The sequence below is a fragment of the Amphibalanus amphitrite genome, unplaced genomic scaffold, assembly GCF_019059575.1.
Source record: "Amphibalanus amphitrite isolate SeventyFive unplaced genomic scaffold, NRLGWU_Aamphi_draft 000925F_arrow, whole genome shotgun sequence".
Classification (NCBI taxonomy): Eukaryota; Metazoa; Arthropoda; class Thecostraca; order Balanomorpha; family Balanidae; genus Amphibalanus; species Amphibalanus amphitrite.
This window is the reverse complement of record NW_024882419.1, coordinates 162,995-181,040: the sequence shown is the minus strand read 5'-3', so window position 1 is coordinate 181,040 and position 18,046 is coordinate 162,995. Positions and strand designations below refer to the sequence as shown.

Here is an 18,046-nt window from a genome sequence, read left to right as displayed (position 1 = left end):
GAAACTGTGGGTATTTTGCTTATAAGTGATCTTTTGATAATGCAACATAATTTTATTTGCATGCATGTTAGACGTAGCGATAGAATGCCGCGTGTCGACTGTCGATGTCGTTTCGATGTAAATTCACCCTATTTTATTTTGGTAGCATCTTCTTTTGTAAGAACGAATCGAAAGCGTCGTATCTGTCTCGTGACATATCAACAAACATTTCAATGCATTATTTTATTCAGGCCCATGTCGTCCCCTATCTCCCTGTGTGTCCAGGTGCACAGATGACGTCACACGAAGGGGCGGAGTCGGGGGTGGAGCCTGGCGCAACGGCCGCCATATTTGAATTTGTTTTATTAGAATGTAATCTACATTTTGGGTTTCAGTCAATTGTTATCGATAGTTTTATGAACGGTTAGCTGTAATATAAGTGATTTATCAAGAAAAAACACATATTCTGCTTGCAATTTCGATTTAAGTACGACCCGCGCCTAGATTCGAACGCACGATCTTTGGATTACGGCGCAAGCATCCTAACCACTACACTACCGCGGCGGCGCGGCGGCCGGCGGAAGGGAGGCTGCCGAGGCATGGGGGCTTTTTTACGCATTTTCGGAAAAACTAATGGGTTTAGTGAAAAACGCTTCCTAGATAATTCGAAGAAAAATGTCTCGGCTTTCCGATGATGCACTTAGTTTTGTGCTAGCTTTAGCAGAGTTTGCTCTACAGAGCTTTAAAAATCGCCCATTTGCATAGGACTTAAACGGGACTTTAAGACTTGCCCCCAGATGACGTCACGAGCTGACGTCACGATCAGGTAGAATCGCCGGACGACCCTACCTGGTATATAGGGCCTTGATTTTATTCGCGCACAGCATAGGATGAGGACAGGTCGTCGTGATCTGACATTAAATAGCGGTGCATTTTCCTTTAGGATAAATGCATATTGATGTCCCCATATATTGAGCAATAATGGGCGCTGGTGCGAGTGATCTCAAGAGCATCCAAGACAGCCCGGAGCTTCGGAAATTTGTTGGTGAAGATCTCATCGCTCCGAATGACCCATTTTGGAATCAGTTGCTTGGATTCAAACTTGCAAGGAAATTAACGAGGTAAGTCACTTTGAATATTGGATTAAGATTCTTGTGTATAATTTGATTGTGTGATCGTTCCCTACTCAGAGCTTATTTCAATCCAGACTGCAAGACACGGCATGCTTCAACAAGATCTCCGTAGTGCATGGCCAGTCTGCAAAATATGGTAATTACAAAGAGATCTCGTCTGTGCGGGCTTGCTCGGCTGGTGCGGATTTGGTGAGGTGTGTTGCAGCTTTGGCTTGGTGTGGTGCGGATTTAGTGTAGGTACCTAGCAAATCCGCAGTGCTGTAAATGCTGAATAAATGTAAATGCTAAATGCAAATGGTAGTGCTGTGTGGAATTGGCTTAGTGATTGACATGGCAGATCAGAGCAGATAAATGAGGAAAATAAAAAAACATTGTTGGAGCTTTGACATGTACCTAATTCAGTATCCTCTCGGGTCTTAATGAGTGTGCGGTCATCAGAACGGACTATGCCAGTGCTGAGGGGTGTTGACGGGCACCGCAAACTGCTGAGTGCTGTGTGTGCGGTGTGTGCAGCAGGTGTGGGGTAGGGGATGGGTAGGCGGTTCTGACGTCAGGGCTGCATGCGGTGGACGGTTGCTGTGGCCAGTCCCTACCGGCCACAGCGGTCGCTGTGTGCGGTGACGGAAGGCTGACGTAGGGACGCAGTGGGTGGAATTTGGAGGCTGTGTACGGTCTGACCGCACACAGGGCCCGTGAACAGCCCTCTGGTTGTCCCATCAATCACGTGGGTCGCCCCGAAGTTCGCACTGTTATGTACAACACGAAAAGCACCGCTCGGCTTAGCGAGCCGCGTGGTGCCAGCGGTAGACTGAGAGGGATGAGTAGAGCATGGCCGATGTGAGGGATTCGAGAAGTGCGTGGCCGATGTGAGGGCTAGAAGATCACCGCTTTACCGCTTCAAACAGTCAGATGCGAACGATTTATCGGGTATGCTCGACGCAGCTAATAAGTTGCGCCGAAAGAATCTGAGTTTGTTGCATTCTGCACTTTGCGGCATTCATAATCAAGAATGCTCTCGATAATGTGAGGTTTAGCGTTATCGCTCGGTGGTACGGCGAGATGCGTATGGCTGATGGCGGGCCTTGAGGCGTGAGGGCCGCCACTTTGCCGCGGCAAAGTACAAAGTACCTAACCAAATCCGCCGTGAATGACTTGCCTACCAGATTTGTTGTTCGATGCAGCTAATGATGATGACGAGAGATGCCGAAAATGCATGCATGCGATGGCCCACATTTTGCCATTCATGTTTTTATTTCTTAACTGGAACCTTCACAGATTGTCAAGCCGTTTAGCTAAATGGCAGTATCGACACCATTGGGGTAACCATGGTAGGCACATCACACAATAATTACCCTGGATAAATCGCAACAGGCAGGTACCTACTGGATGTGGTTCTTCTATTGGCGTACTTTGCAGTATGGGTGCGTGGGTCCTCCCTTTACTACAACAAGCCTTCCTCAGGCATGCATTGCAAATCTCAGGTGTGCAAGGCATGGCCCAGGCGCGCAGGCATGCAGTAACGAATTAGGACATTCTTTGACATGCCATTAGAGCTCTCCCTCGCAGCTTGCTAATGAAACAAACATTGATTGATGTGCGACGGACATCCACGCAACTATCACACATTTGTGAGAGCGCCCAGAACTGTTCATTGGGATTAAACGTGCAAGTGTGACAGAATGATTCTGGCGTTTTCACTGTGGCTGGCATATACAGGAGACAGGCGGAGGGTAGTAAAGTAATCTTGGGCGGAGGAACCTTTGTTGGATGGCGGACATATTCTGATGATGTGTTCGGTCGGACTCGGACTGTGCAGTGTGTCGTGAGGCGGACACACGAAGTACATGCTGCTTCGGTGCCCGAGCCTCGCTGGTCAAGCTTCTGCAGCTTAGGATCTGTTGGAGCCGCTATATGACAGTGGCTGTGGGCCACCGAGGATGATAACAACAGCCAGAATGTTCTTTTCTGAACACACCGATGCCGACTCTGCATGTAGAAAGCCGGCTGACCTAGAATGGTAACTGGTGCCAATGTAGGTTGCCAGTTAAGGTCAAGAGACTACCATATTCTGAGGTCAGATTTCGGTTAGACATTGGATAAGATGTCAGTAGTATTCAATGGGTTTGCTCATCTGGTGATACACTTTACAGGGACATAAATATTGCGTTCAGACACCCTGCACTATCTACATTTGACTCACATCTGCATTTGTCTAACTGATACTGTATTGGTTCCAGAAACGATGACAAGAATCTGGAAAGCAGCTTGCAAGACCTCTTCAACACATTTCTGACGAATAATCCCAAGACAGGAAATTTTGCTGCCCTGATAAAGATATTCTCGTTGAAAGTAACCGATTTGAAGTCATCTTTGGCCCTGAAATGGTGAGTTTTGTTACTTGCAGACTGCATTGTCTACTGTCCAATGTGTCCATACATATTCTCACATCGACAGAAATTCTCTTCGAGAATGTCTATCGCCTAGCTGCGAATCGATTGTACTTGGTGATGGTGTGCTTTGAGGAAGTGTTCGTACTTCCCGTACCCGCGATCTCGCAGTATTCAGATATGTCTCGTTAATCACTCACTGACCATGCCCCCGGTCCCGCAGCGACGACCTGCGCCGGGAGACGCTGGCAGCTGCGCAGCTGGTCCGCCAGCTGTGCCAGCGGCTGGTCTCCTGTTCGGACGAGGAGCAGCTGGTGCGCCAGTGTCGCGCGCTGCCGCTGCCCGACGGGGTACCGCCGCCGGCCGGCTCCGACCCGCTGCTACTGCTCATTGGCACACTGACCGACATGACCATCACACTGCCGCTACAGTCAGTATAGATGCACATGGGTATTGGGTAGCATCTCCATTGACCATCACACTGCCACTACAGTCAGCATCTACATACTGGGAGACGTTTGTAAATAATCAGACATGATTCAGTTTTATTCACGATCGATGGCAACACAATCGGAATAGGAATTTGACTTGTGTTGCCATCGATCGTGAATAAAACTGAATACTGGGAGACGTGTCGATTGGTCATTGTCCATTGACCATCTCACTGCCGCTACAGTCAGTCCATAATGGGTGGCAGGAATTGTTCATTGACCACCACACTGGCTTTAGTCAATATAGATGGAGATGGACGTGGGTAGGGTGCCATTGACTATCGAACTGTGCGTGTATTCCAGTCCTTTTATTGGCACACAGACGAGAGAGACCTGCCGCCGGCGGCGCCGTGGGTTTTTAGATGAACGCGTGGAAAATTTATTTTACGGATCAATAGCTTGGTCATCCTGCTTGGGCTTTCTGATGGTTGACGTTTTTGTTTTGGTCTGCTGACGTTAAAAATATGCTGATTGACTGCAGGGAGGATACGTATTTCATTCACCTGGAGGCTCTGAACACCCTGCTGATTCTACTTGGCTGTCAAATGTACACTACCAAACCAGCTCATGAGCTGCCCGTCTACAGGTAAGCCACCTGGTACTATCAGACATAGTTTCTGCTACTGTCATGGCGCTTGTCGGACTATGCTGTGGCCACGGCTCGCATCAGACTGCATAACAGACAGTATATTGAGGATTAGCAGCCTGTACAATGTGTACTAGGGTGTCCCAAATTTCACGAAATTTTCCAATTCACTTAGGATACACCGGGATCCCGTTCCTTGGTTCATTTGAACCTCACACACCAATTTATAGAGTAAACTACCGGTAAACAAGGTTGCCGCTAGTGCTCTGAAGTTTTATTTGCATTTTGGTGTTATATGATAGTGCAGCGTTGTAGTCTCCGAATGCAAAATGGGAAATATATGTAAGCAACGTAGCAATATTACCTTCTTCGATGCTCAGTGATGCTCAGATCCCACGCACATTGCACAATGATGAAAATCCGGGTTTATGTACGCATACATACGTGTGAAACTGTGTGTGTGCGTGCCCGTATGCCTCTGTGCGTGTGTGTATATGTGTGTTTGTGTGTGTGCGCGCGCGACTGCGTGCGTGCCTACCGGATAGAAGGCAATGCCAGTTTTAATCTTGGTGTGGGTGATTTCATGTGCCGCTGATTTCGTTTGGGAGTAAGCGATCAAATAAAGGTCTCAGGTAAGTGCTTCAAATGTCTCGCTTCAGATCGAACCGTCTGCGGCAATGGCACACCAAATAAACGCAGATTGAACAGAATCAAATTTACATTGCAGCTATGGGTATTAAGTTCACCGTACCCTGTCCTGAGACCGTCCACGCGTAACAGCACCGTACCCTGCTCCGATATCCGTCTAAACAAACATCATGCCTTGCTCTGAAAACCGTCTGAAACATCGTACCCTATTCTGAGCTGCTTCTAAAACATCGTACCCCATTCTGAGATCCGTCAAACATCGTACACTGCTCTGAGGTCCAGTTACACTCAACAGTCTACACGTAACGTCATCGCACCCTGTTTAATATCTGTCTACCACTACAGACCCATGTAACGTCCTACTTCGTGTGACCGTAAAGCGACCTGTGCCATGCCACCACCTGGGCCAGCGCCTGCAGCTGGTCCTCATCTTTCGTTCTGTCCATCATCTCCTGTGCCAGCTTCACTCCGCGATCCGCTCCATCATTCACAGCTGCCTGGCTGTTGACGTATTTGTGAACTGCGTTGTAACCTGAGATACTTTTCCATTTTTGACAGGCTCTTGCAACCATTCGAGGGCGCACTCATCCATATTATGGATGATTGCCTATGATTCTCATAGCCGGGTGCCCGGTGCAACCATTCGAGGGCGCACTCATCCAGATTCTGGATTAGTGCGCCCTCGAATGGTTGCAAAAACCTGTCAAAAAATGCAAAAGTATCTCAGGTTACAACGCAGTTCACAAATGCGTCAACAGCCTGGCAGTTGTGAATGATGGAGCGGATCGCGGAGTGAAGCTGGCACAGGAGATGATGGACAGAACGAAAGATGAGGACCAGCTGCAGGCGCTGGCCCACGTGGTGGCATGGCACAGGTCGCTTTACGGTCACACGAAGAAGGACCACGTGGGTCTGTAGTGGTAGACAGATATTATAGCAAGGTGCGATGACGTTATGTGTAGACTGTAAAGTGTAGATGGGCCTTAGAACAGTGTAAGATGTTTTAGACGGACCTCAGAGCAGTATACGATGTTTAGGACGGATCTCAGAATAGGATACGATGTTTTAGACGAATCTCAGAGCAGGGTACGATATTTTAGACGGATCTCATAGCCAGGCACGATGCTGTTGACGGATCTCAGAGCAGTGTATGATGTTTAAGACGGATCTCAGAACGGGGTACGATGTTTTAGACGCATCTCAGAATAGGGTACGATGTTTCAGACGGTTTTCAGAGCAAGGCATAATGTTTGTTTAGACGGATCTCGGAGCAGGGTACGGTGATGTTACGCGTGGACGGTCTCAGGACAGGGTACCGTAAAGTTAATACCTATAGCTGCAATGTAAATTTGATTCTGTTCAATCTGCGTTTATGTGGTGTGCCATTGCCGCAGACGGTTCGATCTGAAGCGAGATATTTGAAGCACTAACCTGAGACCTTTATTTGATCGCTTACTCCCAAACGAAACCAGCGGCACATGAAATCACCCACACCAAGATTAAAACTGGCATTGCCTTCTATCCGGTAGGCACGCACACAGTCGCGCGCGCACACACACAAACACACATATACACACACACAGAGGCATACGGGCACGCACACACACAGTTTCACACGTATGTATGCGTACATAAAACCGGATTTTCATCATTGTGCAATGTGCGTGGGATCTGAGCATCACTGAGCATCGAAGAAGGTAATATTGCTACGCTGCTTACACATATTTCCCATTTTGCACTCGGAGACTACAACGCTGCACTATCATATAACACCAAAATGCAAATAAAACTTCAGAGCACTAGCGGCAACCTTGTTTACCGGTAGTTTACTCTATAAATTGGTGTGTGAGGTTCAAATGAACCAAGGAACGGGATCCCGGTGTATCCTAAGTGAATTGGAAAACTTCGTGAAATTTGGGACACCCTAATGTGTACCCAACTCTTGTCTGTGCCCGCCAATCGTCAGGCTCCTGCTGTCGGCCCAGCCGGCCGCCGACGCGGGCCCCTTCGTCAAGACCCTGCTGCGGCGTGTGTCGGCTAGAGACCGGGCCCCGGACTGGTCGGTCGCAGACGGCGCGGACGGCGGCGGCAGCTTCACACTGGGACTCGCTGGTGAGTGGTGTTCGAAAATTTTGTGTCGACTTTTCGTTATAACTGTCAATGGTTCTTTGCAAGTCGTCGCTAGTTATCCTTACATAGCTCCTTAGAGGTTTTTTTTTCTTCATTAATGTTATGCCATGTTGAGAACCTCCGGTGTTCGACTGCGAGCCGACGGAAACTAGCAGGGCTTTGAGAGCCGTGTGTGCCCCGACAGGCGGTCTGTGGAGCGCGCTGACGCTCGGCTACAGCAGCCTCACGGCCGGCGGCGCCGAGGAGACCGCCGACCACTGGCCGCCGGTAGCCGCTCAGAGTCTGCTGCTGCTGCTGGTGCTGGGAAACCACTGCACGGACCGGCGCAGCCCGCTCGACAACCCGCACCGCAGAGCCATGTTCGAGATGGCCAACTTTCACGGTCAGTGGCGGTGGCCGGGGTACTCCCTCCTCACAGCCACATACACGATATCCCCATGACGCTATTATTTAAGTGTACGTATTTACGAAATAAGCTGGACGAGTTGCGACGAGACTGCTCTTTAAGATCTTGGATTGATGGAAGATGGCGCCTTGAGCGCAGTCGGCTCTATTTACCGTACCTGAATCTTGAATCTGCGTGCTGACCGCCCCCCCCCCCCCTCGGGCTCCTGCGTAGACCCTGCGGAGCCGCAGCTGATGGTGCGGCCCCACTCGTTCCGGGTCGACTTTGGCCGGCTGCTGAACGCGCTCTGTGACCTGCCGCCGAGCGAGCCGGCCTCTCTGCTGCTCTATCTGCTGCTGCACAAGAGCGCCGCCTTCCGCACCTACGTGCTGTCGAGGACAGACGTTGATACGCCGGTCAGTGGTGCTGTCTGGTGGTGGCGCTGTGGTGGGACGGATATTGTGGGCTGTAGTACCGATAGAGGAATCTAGCAATACAACCGTTTTGTAAACGCATTTGGGCTCAGCTTCGAGCTACTGGCACTTTTTAAAGGAATTTTTAAGGAATTTTAGTAAATATAGTGGCTTAAAAAATGGACGTAGGTAGAGCTTATGGCTAAAGTATTGAATCGGAAATATCGGACAACGCACGCATACAACCGTGTTTTACTGTTGTGGGTACAAAAAGAATCACTTGCATTCTTCATACACTGAGTTGTTTCGTCACCGACTCAAGCTGGGGCCAGGGCAGTCACAATGTCCTTGCATATGCCTATGTATGGTTAACTGTGCACTGCCTGCTGTTTGCTTAAGCACTCCATCATGCCGCTTCCCTTCCACAGGTAATGCCGACACTACTGACGCTGTACCGTGTGGCCGACAACAGCAGCAGCAGCCACCAGCTGTACATGTCGCTGATCGTGCTGCTCATCCTCACCGAGGACCCGCTCTTCAACCGGAGCGTGCACGACACGGTGGGTTGGATGACCCGGCCCGAGGCGATGCTGGGGATTCGTTGATCTGGCCCGGTGGCTAGTTGGGGATGCAGGTTATATTTGTTACCTACCTTTGTTACCATGTGTCGTGAGGCACCCGAACTTACCGGTTTGTGTATTTTGCGGCACCAGTGTTCTTATTATCATTTCCTTTTGACGTCTTTCTTGAATCGGGTCCCATGATTCCGAGCAGTGTATTTCTGTCGACGTCAGCAGAACGTATTCTCACGTTGGTGCTGTACTCCGCACAAGTATGTACCTCCTGTCCTCAGCTGGTCAAGTCTGCTCCGTGGTTCACGGAGCGGTCCGTGACGGACATCTCCGTGGGCGGGCTGATCGTCCTGGTGCTGGTCCGAGCCATTCAGTTCAACATGAACAACACACGGGTGAGTACCGATGACATTTATAGACGTCAACAACGCACACGGGCGAGTACGTACGAGACAAGATATGAGCAGCATACTGGGGAATACGGATAGTGGATCGTGATCTAGTACCTACCGAGTGTTTGTGGAAAAAGTCGGATATTTGAGTCGGATAGTCGCACCGGATATTTAGTGTGTGATAAGGAAACGTCTGAAGTGTTTGCTATGTAGGCGTCACTTTCGTTCATTGCACCGATCGCACACTAAATTGTCCGTTTTTTCAGGACAAGTACCTGCACACCAACTGTCTGGCGGCGCTGGCCAACATGTCGGCAGAGTTTCGGCAGCTGCACCCGTTCGTCTGCCAGCGGCTGGTGTCGCTGTTGGAGCAGCTGTCGCGCCGCCACAGCCGGCAGCTGCAGCTGCTGCAGACGCAGCCGCCGCCCGACGGCGTCTCTCTGCAGGTCAGTCAGGTCGCGGAGACGAAATGCGGGAGGTACGGGAGGTAATTTAGGTAGTTTGTGATCTTGATGGGCACAAATGCCTCTTTTGTTTGCTGCTGTCGACTCGATTGTTATCTCGATAGGCAGTCTCTTTACTTCACTGTGATTCGTTTCAACAGAAATGCCTTGATTGCTTTTGAAGTGTTCCCTGTCAAAATGTTTCGGAGCTGTGATGCTTGGCGAATGGGGAAATCGCCTTCCTACCTCGCTTAGATAGCTAAAGCGAAGTATTAGTGCTGCCGAACATAATCTGTCTAACTGGTGGCGTGTTTTACCGCTGCAGGACGTGACGGTGTTGGAGGATGTGGTGAAGATGCTGCTGGAGATAATCAACTCGTGTCTTACGGCGCAGCTGGCGCACAACCCGAACCTGGTGTACGCCCTGCTGTACAAACGGGAAGCGATTCAGGCCTGTCTCAGCCATACCGGCTTCCAGGACATATCGCGCAACATCGAGACGGTCAGTCGTCGGACGAGGGGCGGGCAGCTTCACCCACAGAATGAAGATTAGACTCGCACTATGGGATGGGATCCGACGTTTCTAAAGGGGGAAGGGAGGCTGAAAGGGGGAGGTGAACGGGCACCGATAATGTTGACGACTTGGGATGGAGTCTAACCAGGCTTGGCGATGGCCTGTGACTTCGTTTTGTGTCGTTTTGTGTCGACCCTGCTGACATGAGTCCCCGAGCCGCGGTGGTGGTTAATTCTGACTGCGCACTGCTGCTTGTTCACAGGTGCTGGCCCACTTTCACGAGAAGGTGGCCAGCCTGCCCAAGGAGCCGGGCGTGAAGGAGGTGCTGGCCGTCATCCAGGAGGGCGTCAGGATGTTCCCCATGGAGCGGCTGCGGGTGAGTCCACGCAGAATGGATCTACCTACGCAGTACTCTTGTTTCGGTTCTATAGCACCTTTTGACTGCTACGCGATATGTAGGGCATGTAAGCAGTTGTGGTGCCTCAGCTTTTGATGTTACTTATTATCTGTTATCAGCTTGTCGCTAAATTGAGACTGTTGCTTAGTCTACTTTTCAATAAAAATTGACGCAAGGATATCAAGGATAACTCAAGCTACCCTCCCCCGCAGAAATTTCCGGAGCTCAAGTTCAAGTACGTGGAGGAGTCGGACCCGGAGGCGTTCTTCATCCCTCACGTTTGGTCGGTGGTGTTTTCCGGCTCCGAGCTGCACTGGCGGGCGGACACCGTGTGTCAGTTCGACCCGCTGCAGCCGGGCGCAGTATCCTGAGCTGTGGTACGTAACGATCATGGGGTGGAGACAGTGCGGGACAGCTGCCGCGGCCGGGCGCCGTATCCTGAGCTGTGGCCATTGACGCTGGACAGTGCGGGGCTGCCGCGGCCGTGTGTCCCACCGCCCCCATAATGGGCTGAGTAGTGCTGAGTCACCGGTACCGTCCACAGGACACGCCTCCACGGACCCACGGACCCGGGAGGCGTGTCGAAAGGAACGCCAGTCATCGGCGTATTTATTGCGATGGCTTGTTGAATTGAAATGCTGCGCATTATAGGTGGGTTACCACACAGCTGAAGTGCGGTGAGGATTTAGAGGAGCGGGAGCCTCACGTTGACGTTTGTACTTCACATTGCGACATGAGCGAGCGACATTGTTTACACTGCTATTTGCGCTATGGTGAGCCGCGATACGCTGCGTAGGTACCATACCAGCTAATGCATTGCTATACAAAGTATCTTTAGTGTCATATCTAGATACGTTTTCTTCCGGTGCGGGCTACTGTCGGTACTTTACTGCCTTACGTCAGTATTTATAATTTTAGCACCCTGATGGGTCACCACTGACTGAGTCAATGGGACAAGAAGACTACGACAGGATCGTTGTGCGACTGCAGTTAGGTGTAAGTCACTTTCTGGGTATTCGGGTGTCGTGACCCGGTACGCCTTGACACGCTCTGCAGCTGGTGTTATTCGGTAAATCGGAGCTCCTTTTGTGCCGGTAGATAAGTTGGTGGCCAGTCCGCTTACTGTTGCTAATTTTAACCATGAGTCGTGTTTGTTTTCGATAAGTTTTGTTGCGTTGTTTGTTACACATTCTATTTATTAGCGTATTGTGTCGAGTCGATACTCGCTTCTGTTATCCAGATTGACTGGCTTTTTGTTATCTAGACTGGCTAGTGGTTACCTAAGTATATGCAAACGCATACTTTTATCGCAGTTCATGGAATTGTAGAATATGCAAGGGGTGTTGCAATGCGTTATCTTCTTACATGGTGTTTAGTAATTAACGTGCTGTGATTATTGAACGGTTATTACGGATTGCTTGGGTTCCCAACCGTCTGGACAGACTGCTACGCATATGCAATGGAACTGCTTGCAAAGTGTGAATACAAACGTAGAAGCCAAATGATCTTAAGACCAGAAGGGTGAGTCTGAACCCCGGTTTATCGCACTCGATTTATAAGAATATATATTTGAATGATTTGAACGGGATATTTTGTATTCCGTCCCGAAACTGAGGCAGTTTCGGCGATAGCTCTTTCGGATGAATGATTTTTTGCTTCCGCATTTTTCGAAAACACAAGTCTCACTGCCAAGACGGTTAACAAGTCGCGAAACCGTTAAGAAATGAAAATATATTTTCCCCGATACACATTACACTGGGCATGCTTCGGACGTTTACAAGGCACTATAAGGCAACGGTTACGGCACGCGGAATAAATACCCTGATGCGTGGTGTGCTGTCGAGCGGCCGTCTAGCCCAGACGGGAGGGACTCTGCTACTCTGCCCCACTACTCGCTGTTCTTACCACACGGTCTCTGTTCTACCGGTAAACTCGGGCGCTGAGCCATGGGCCGATCGACTAGGAATCTGTACAACAGTCTTATGCAGCATGATTACCGACTGGACAGCGAGCCTACAGGCCGTAACGCAATAACCAGCGGACGCGTCACCGTACAACCGGCTGTCGTGAACTATGATTCTAGGCGATTATCGATCTCTCCTCCAGCCGCCGCATACGCAGCATCGCCCAGACAGAATTACGCAAGGGTCAGCTGTCACTTTTCCACCGCCATTATGCCGGGAAGGCAGCGATCACAGCCCGCGGCGCACCCCGAGCACACGCACACGCACAAACACAGGCGAGTATTGTCTCAGGGCGTCTCACAACGCGGCGCGGGCGAGCGAGCGCCCCTCCTCACAGGTCAGCTGACCGGCCGCGCGGCTCAGCACCGATACATGACTATTGCAGAGCCGACCGCCACTGGAGTAGCTGAGGTATACACATGGAAGACGATCCCCACACGGCCAGCAACCGCACAGTCATGGCACGCAGGGAACCCGGTGGCACACCACCGAACAAAATATAATGCAAACCACTTCACAACGGAACGGGCGCGTCTTAAGACACTCCATGGGAACGTTGATCAAAAAGCTACAGACACCACCCCTTCCGCAAGCTAGTCTCAAAGGAGACAGGCGAACGCGGAGATTCCAAGATCTCGAAATGTGCGTCGATGCTGCTCCGGGGATAGGGCAGTTCATTCGTTGCAACTAATCAAAATATGTACCAGCTCAAACGGCAAATAAATGTTTGTAACCAGCCTCAGTAAATAACCCAATATGAATACGTTACACGATCTAGTAAGGAATCTCTACTGCGCCCGGTCCAACTCTGGGATGCAAACTACTCAAAACGCCATATTCCATGAAGTTTTCGGACGATTCCACGACGCCCGCCCATATTTCGGACTAGTCTGGGGAGGCAGGACTGCGGAATCGTCCCGGAGACCCGCAGATCCCGGTGGGCAAACGGCGCTGCTAAACAACTGTCGCACCGAAAGACGACAAATATCACATAAATACGCGCAAACACGGCACACCTGCGTCATAGTTGGCGAGCGACCGTAAGGCGTCCACCTTCCGATGCGAGAGTTCTTCTCCAGTCGAGGGTTACAGACTCGTCTGCAGCACCTCCTCTCCCTTCCCTCCACGGCGGGGTTTTCTTGACTCCTAACCTCTCCCATCTCCCCCATCAACCCTCGTGGGACTGGTACAGCGACTCGCTGGGCGACAGCCGGCCGCCTCTCGTCGCGGGAAGCTCACCACACGCGGGGCACTGACGTCTGGCGATGGCGTGGCCGCTCAGCCTTCAGTACCCACCGGTCAGGGACAGCATCTGCCGCGGTGCGCGCCCGAGCCCAGTCTCACCGACTGACCTCCGCCGGCGGCGCGGCTCTCGCGAAACTGGCGCACCACGTCGGCCGCGCAGTCGTTAAAGATGCGGTCAAACACCTCCACTGCGGGCAAACGGACGTGAGGTGGGTTAGATAAGTAGCCCAGCATAAGCTCGGGTGGGCAGGAGAATGAATTGTAAGGAAAGATGATAGCGATGCATGACTCCGCTATCTGGAGTTGAAGCAGTAAGCTGTACTTGGAACCTGTCGCTACTGTGCTGTGTATCCGTATTTACTGATTACGCAACCAATGACACAATTATATCGCTGCTTCAGATTTCATGCCCTTATTTGTTAGAAGAAAAATGCGAGAAAGCATCGTTTTGTTCCTGTAAAACGATGACACGCGAAGCACAGCTTTGTCATTGCTACGCTAGCCGAAAGTCCTTACATAACGGTTATCGCGCCACCATTGACACAACAGTGGCTATCGAAATTCCCTCAAAGACAGCCCTTGATAAAAGCCATACGCTACACGTAACCACGGAGGTCGCCGGACACAATGTTTACGATAGATCGTCATGTGTCTGGGTTACTGCCACAAATAACTACGGTAAACCAGGTCAGCGCCGTGCCGTGACGACACATGATCGCCCGGGCACTTTGAGTAACGTGCAGCAGCCTAGACCACCGTTCAAACAAACTGAAAATGTGCTCGGAGTCTCGCTGTTACTTTGATTCGGCGTGTGAATAATACAGATTGGCGACAGCTGTCCTTACGCAGCCGACACCTGAAGGTCAAAGAAAACAAACGGAACTAAGGGGCGTAATTTAACTGAGCTAAAAGAGGCACGTGGGTCGAATGGCATGCTATATTTGGCGAGACCGAGGTATGCGAGGCGAATCGAGGTTATATAGAGCAGAGGCGATGTAGGTGGGCTGCGAGATGCGATATTCTTTATGAACTAAACGAGGACAATTTGCCAAATAAAAACATGCTATAAGCTGCATGCGTAAGCAACTTACCAGAAAATATAAAAGAAACCTCAAAAGTTTGAATTCTGGTAGGGTTTACCTATAGTATTCGTAATGAAAAATTCCAGCGTGAGTTCAACGTCTCTCGCACTCAAGACTGATTCTCTGCAAGATCAATGGCACTAATCGCCGTTATATTCCGTGAGCGAGGACGTCTTCATAAGTACACAGTGTATCATTCTGTGATGTGTGGCACTGACCGACGTTATATCCTGCAATAGAGGACGTCTGCAGCACACAGTGTCTCGTTTAGTGAAGTGTGGTACTGACCGACGTTATATCCTGTGAGCGAGGACGTCTCCAGCACACAGCGCATGATGTGTGGTACTGACCGACGTTGTATCCTGTGAGTGAGGACGTCCCCAGCACAAAGTGTATTATTCTGTGAGGTGCGTGCAGATACTGACCGACGTTGTATCCTGTGAGTGAGGACGTCTCCAGCACGCAGACGGCCCGCACAGAGTCGGCGTAGTCGACGGCGTCGTGAAAGTCCACCTGGCGCGCCGTGCGGCCCTGTTTCTGGATCACGTCCAGCTTGGTGCCTACCAGGTATATCCGGCAGCCCTGGCGACAGAATGCGGCAACTCATTCAGCCACGGTCCAGTCATGAGTCAGTCGCGACACCCAGTACATATGTCAGAAACATGCTGACGAGACGACTTGCACTTTGGCTTTGCCTTTTTGATGCACTGCGTAATAAAAAAGATTTGAAAAAGTAAGACGTGAAGGGCTGAATAGCCTTACGTAAGAAACCAGTTTGAAGACGATATTAAACATTCATACAATTGACACATTGAAAACAAATAACACAATAAAACAAACGGGACACATACGCAACGATAATGTGCGTCTGAAGCAATTCACGAACGATGAGAATCAAGAATGACATCAGAATTATTGGATGAGTGGAACGCAACCCACCTCGACGCGCAGTTTGATCTCGTCGACGTATTTTTTGGCCTTCTCCCAGTGTTCGGCGTTGGTGAGATCGTAGCAGACCACAGCCGCCGTGGACTCGCGCATATACAGCGGCAGCCAGCTCTCATACCTGGCGGGCGGAGCAGAAATCGGTGAGCGGACGAAGAAAAAGGTAAGTGTAGGGATATATCGGCTCACTGAGACTATATTCAAGTGATTCGGTCACCTCCAAAACACGAGAAAAACATAACCTGATGCAGTGTCCCAAAATCATATTTTTGCTTGGGTGTCTGTCAGAGGGGAAAATTGCTGACCAAAAAAAGGATGAGAGTGAAAAATTGTCAGTCAGGTAAGGCCCAAAAAGAGTGGGAAAATGATCAAAAACATTAATCTATCTACAATTGTGACAAATGCAAAACAACCATTCACGTAATTGCTCCTTCTCGGTGGAATTGGGAGTGGAAAATTGGACTTGAAAACTGGAGGTGAGAGTGGAAAATGATTTTCATTTGGATGTCATTTCCCTTCCCACCCACAACTACAAATTTTGGGACACTGACCTGATGTCAGTGTTGACCAGTTCGGTGAACTGTAAACGTTGACTCAAGTATGAAACGGACCCTGTTTGGTAGTACCCCGCCCAATTGTCAGCATGCCAAATAAATGGTTGGCAGGACATGCAACTGTACAACTTCATTATTGGATTGGTGATGAAGGGTTGATAGCATCCTGTAAATAGTCAGATCAGAGGTCTGTTCAAGTTATGACTTATGAGGCATCTGGTACCCCTTTGGTGGACATAAATAATAAGTGACTTAATGTGAATGCACAAAAATGATATGACAAAAAGGATGTGAAGAATGATGATGAGTAGATGAAAGGAAATCAGGATGATTGGAAAAAAAGGTATATATTTTTTACCAAACAAAAAAAAAGAGTGCCAAATCAGTACTAAAAACACATAAGTACTGATTTTGTACTGAAACTGATCAAACTTAGTGGATCACACTTACCTTTCTGAGCCAGCAGTGTCCCATATTTCAAATTTTATCTTGTCATTTTTGTAGAACCTATATTCTGCGCCATAAGCAGCACCAACAGTCTGAAATGAATGAAAGCCAGTAAACAAGATTACCTTCACTTCAACTTAGCTGCAAAACTGAAGCAATGCGAGAAATGATTCACGGAGCCAGATCCTCTGCACAACGCTCTTTCCTATTCAAGGGATAATTCATACATCTAGCATTATATTAAGATTTATTGGATAAACTTTCATTTTATCAGCATTTTATATGAGCTGAGAAAATCAGGTATATGGGATTAAGGGTCTATTTCACGCACTTACATTTGAATTTGATGTTGGAAAACTTTTATGGAGATACCTTGTACACAAGCATGTCTTGCCCGCAAATGCTTTACCGACCATCACAACTTTGATGGTGGGGCAGGCAGCAGCCATTTTTTAAATAAGCTAACGAGCCTTAAAAAAACTGTTTTCTTCAAGCAAGTTCAACAATAACTTTGAATTTGACCTCAAACACCTCCGCCCCATATCTTCCTTCTTGCATCCAAAAACACAAAACTAAGCGCTGTTCATGTCGGCTCCATCATTTGCTAAACTTTAGGCCAAGATACGCTCAGTTGAGGCATATATCACTATTTTAAGCCAATATTGACGGAGCCAATTAGATCTTTCCTCGCCAAAAGACCATAACCGTTGATGGACATTGGATGAATCATGAATAACAAAGTTGTTTGCATATCTTCCTTTAAGCATGTATTTTTATTTTCGTGCAGATACGATCTTTTTATAGCTTGAGAAGGATATAAAAAAAAATTGAAAAGGAAATCGCCACGCCGAGTGGATCGCCCGACGCCCATGATGGCTAATTCCTATAGGATATACCTGATGATATACCTAATAAATATCTATACCAAATCTATAGGATTCTTGGTACATATAAAAGACGAAAAAGGATTAACTGGTGAAATAACAAAAATAATATCAATGTGTGATAAGTATTTTTTCATTATGCCTAGCTATCTTGGCGAATATTCCTCATTATTTCCCCCAAAATGTTAGCAATGTGAACAATGCTTTTATGACGCTTTGTTTACAAAAGTGACGCAGATAAAATTTATCGTTTTGATGACGCATAACTAATATTAACAGAAATTTTGTGATAGTTTTTGATTTAAATACTCTAATTCAACCTTTAAATATAGTCACCGTGCCTTTAAATAGTTGATTAAAAAAATACCAAGTCGTCTTTTTCTGATAAAAAGAACAAGCACATTAAGTTTAGTTACTACGTCATTGAAAGACTTTAAAGTCACAATTTAGATTTG

At 48.8% G+C, this 18,046-nt stretch overlaps 2 protein-coding genes across 2 annotated transcripts; one reads left to right on the top strand and one right to left on the bottom strand.

The window, feature by feature from the left end:
* Positions 1 to 845: 845 nt before the first annotated feature.
* On the top strand, positions 846 to 12,221 carry LOC122368126 (dymeclin-like). The gene is made up of 13 exons (XM_043341793.1): positions 846 to 1,100; positions 3,350 to 3,496; positions 3,723 to 3,929; positions 4,472 to 4,576; positions 7,191 to 7,336; positions 7,539 to 7,736; positions 7,974 to 8,155; positions 8,581 to 8,712; positions 9,006 to 9,119; positions 9,383 to 9,562; positions 9,885 to 10,061; positions 10,336 to 10,449; positions 10,683 to 12,221. The coding sequence occupies exons 1-13, from the start codon at positions 961 to 963 to the stop codon at positions 10,839 to 10,841; spliced, it is 2,001 nt and encodes a 666-aa protein (XP_043197728.1). The 5' UTR covers positions 846 to 960; the 3' UTR covers positions 10,842 to 12,221.
* LOC122368127 (ras-related protein Rab-24-like) lies at positions 12,183 to 17,301 on the bottom strand. Its single transcript, XM_043341794.1, has 5 exons — positions 17,043 to 17,301; positions 16,711 to 16,799; positions 15,701 to 15,827; positions 15,187 to 15,343; positions 12,183 to 13,867 (listed from the first exon to the last, which is right to left on the bottom strand). The coding sequence occupies exons 1-5, from the start codon at positions 17,154 to 17,156 to the stop codon at positions 13,734 to 13,736; spliced, it is 621 nt and encodes a 206-aa protein (XP_043197729.1). The 5' UTR covers positions 17,157 to 17,301; the 3' UTR covers positions 12,183 to 13,733.
* Positions 17,302 to 18,046: the final 745 nt, after the last annotated feature.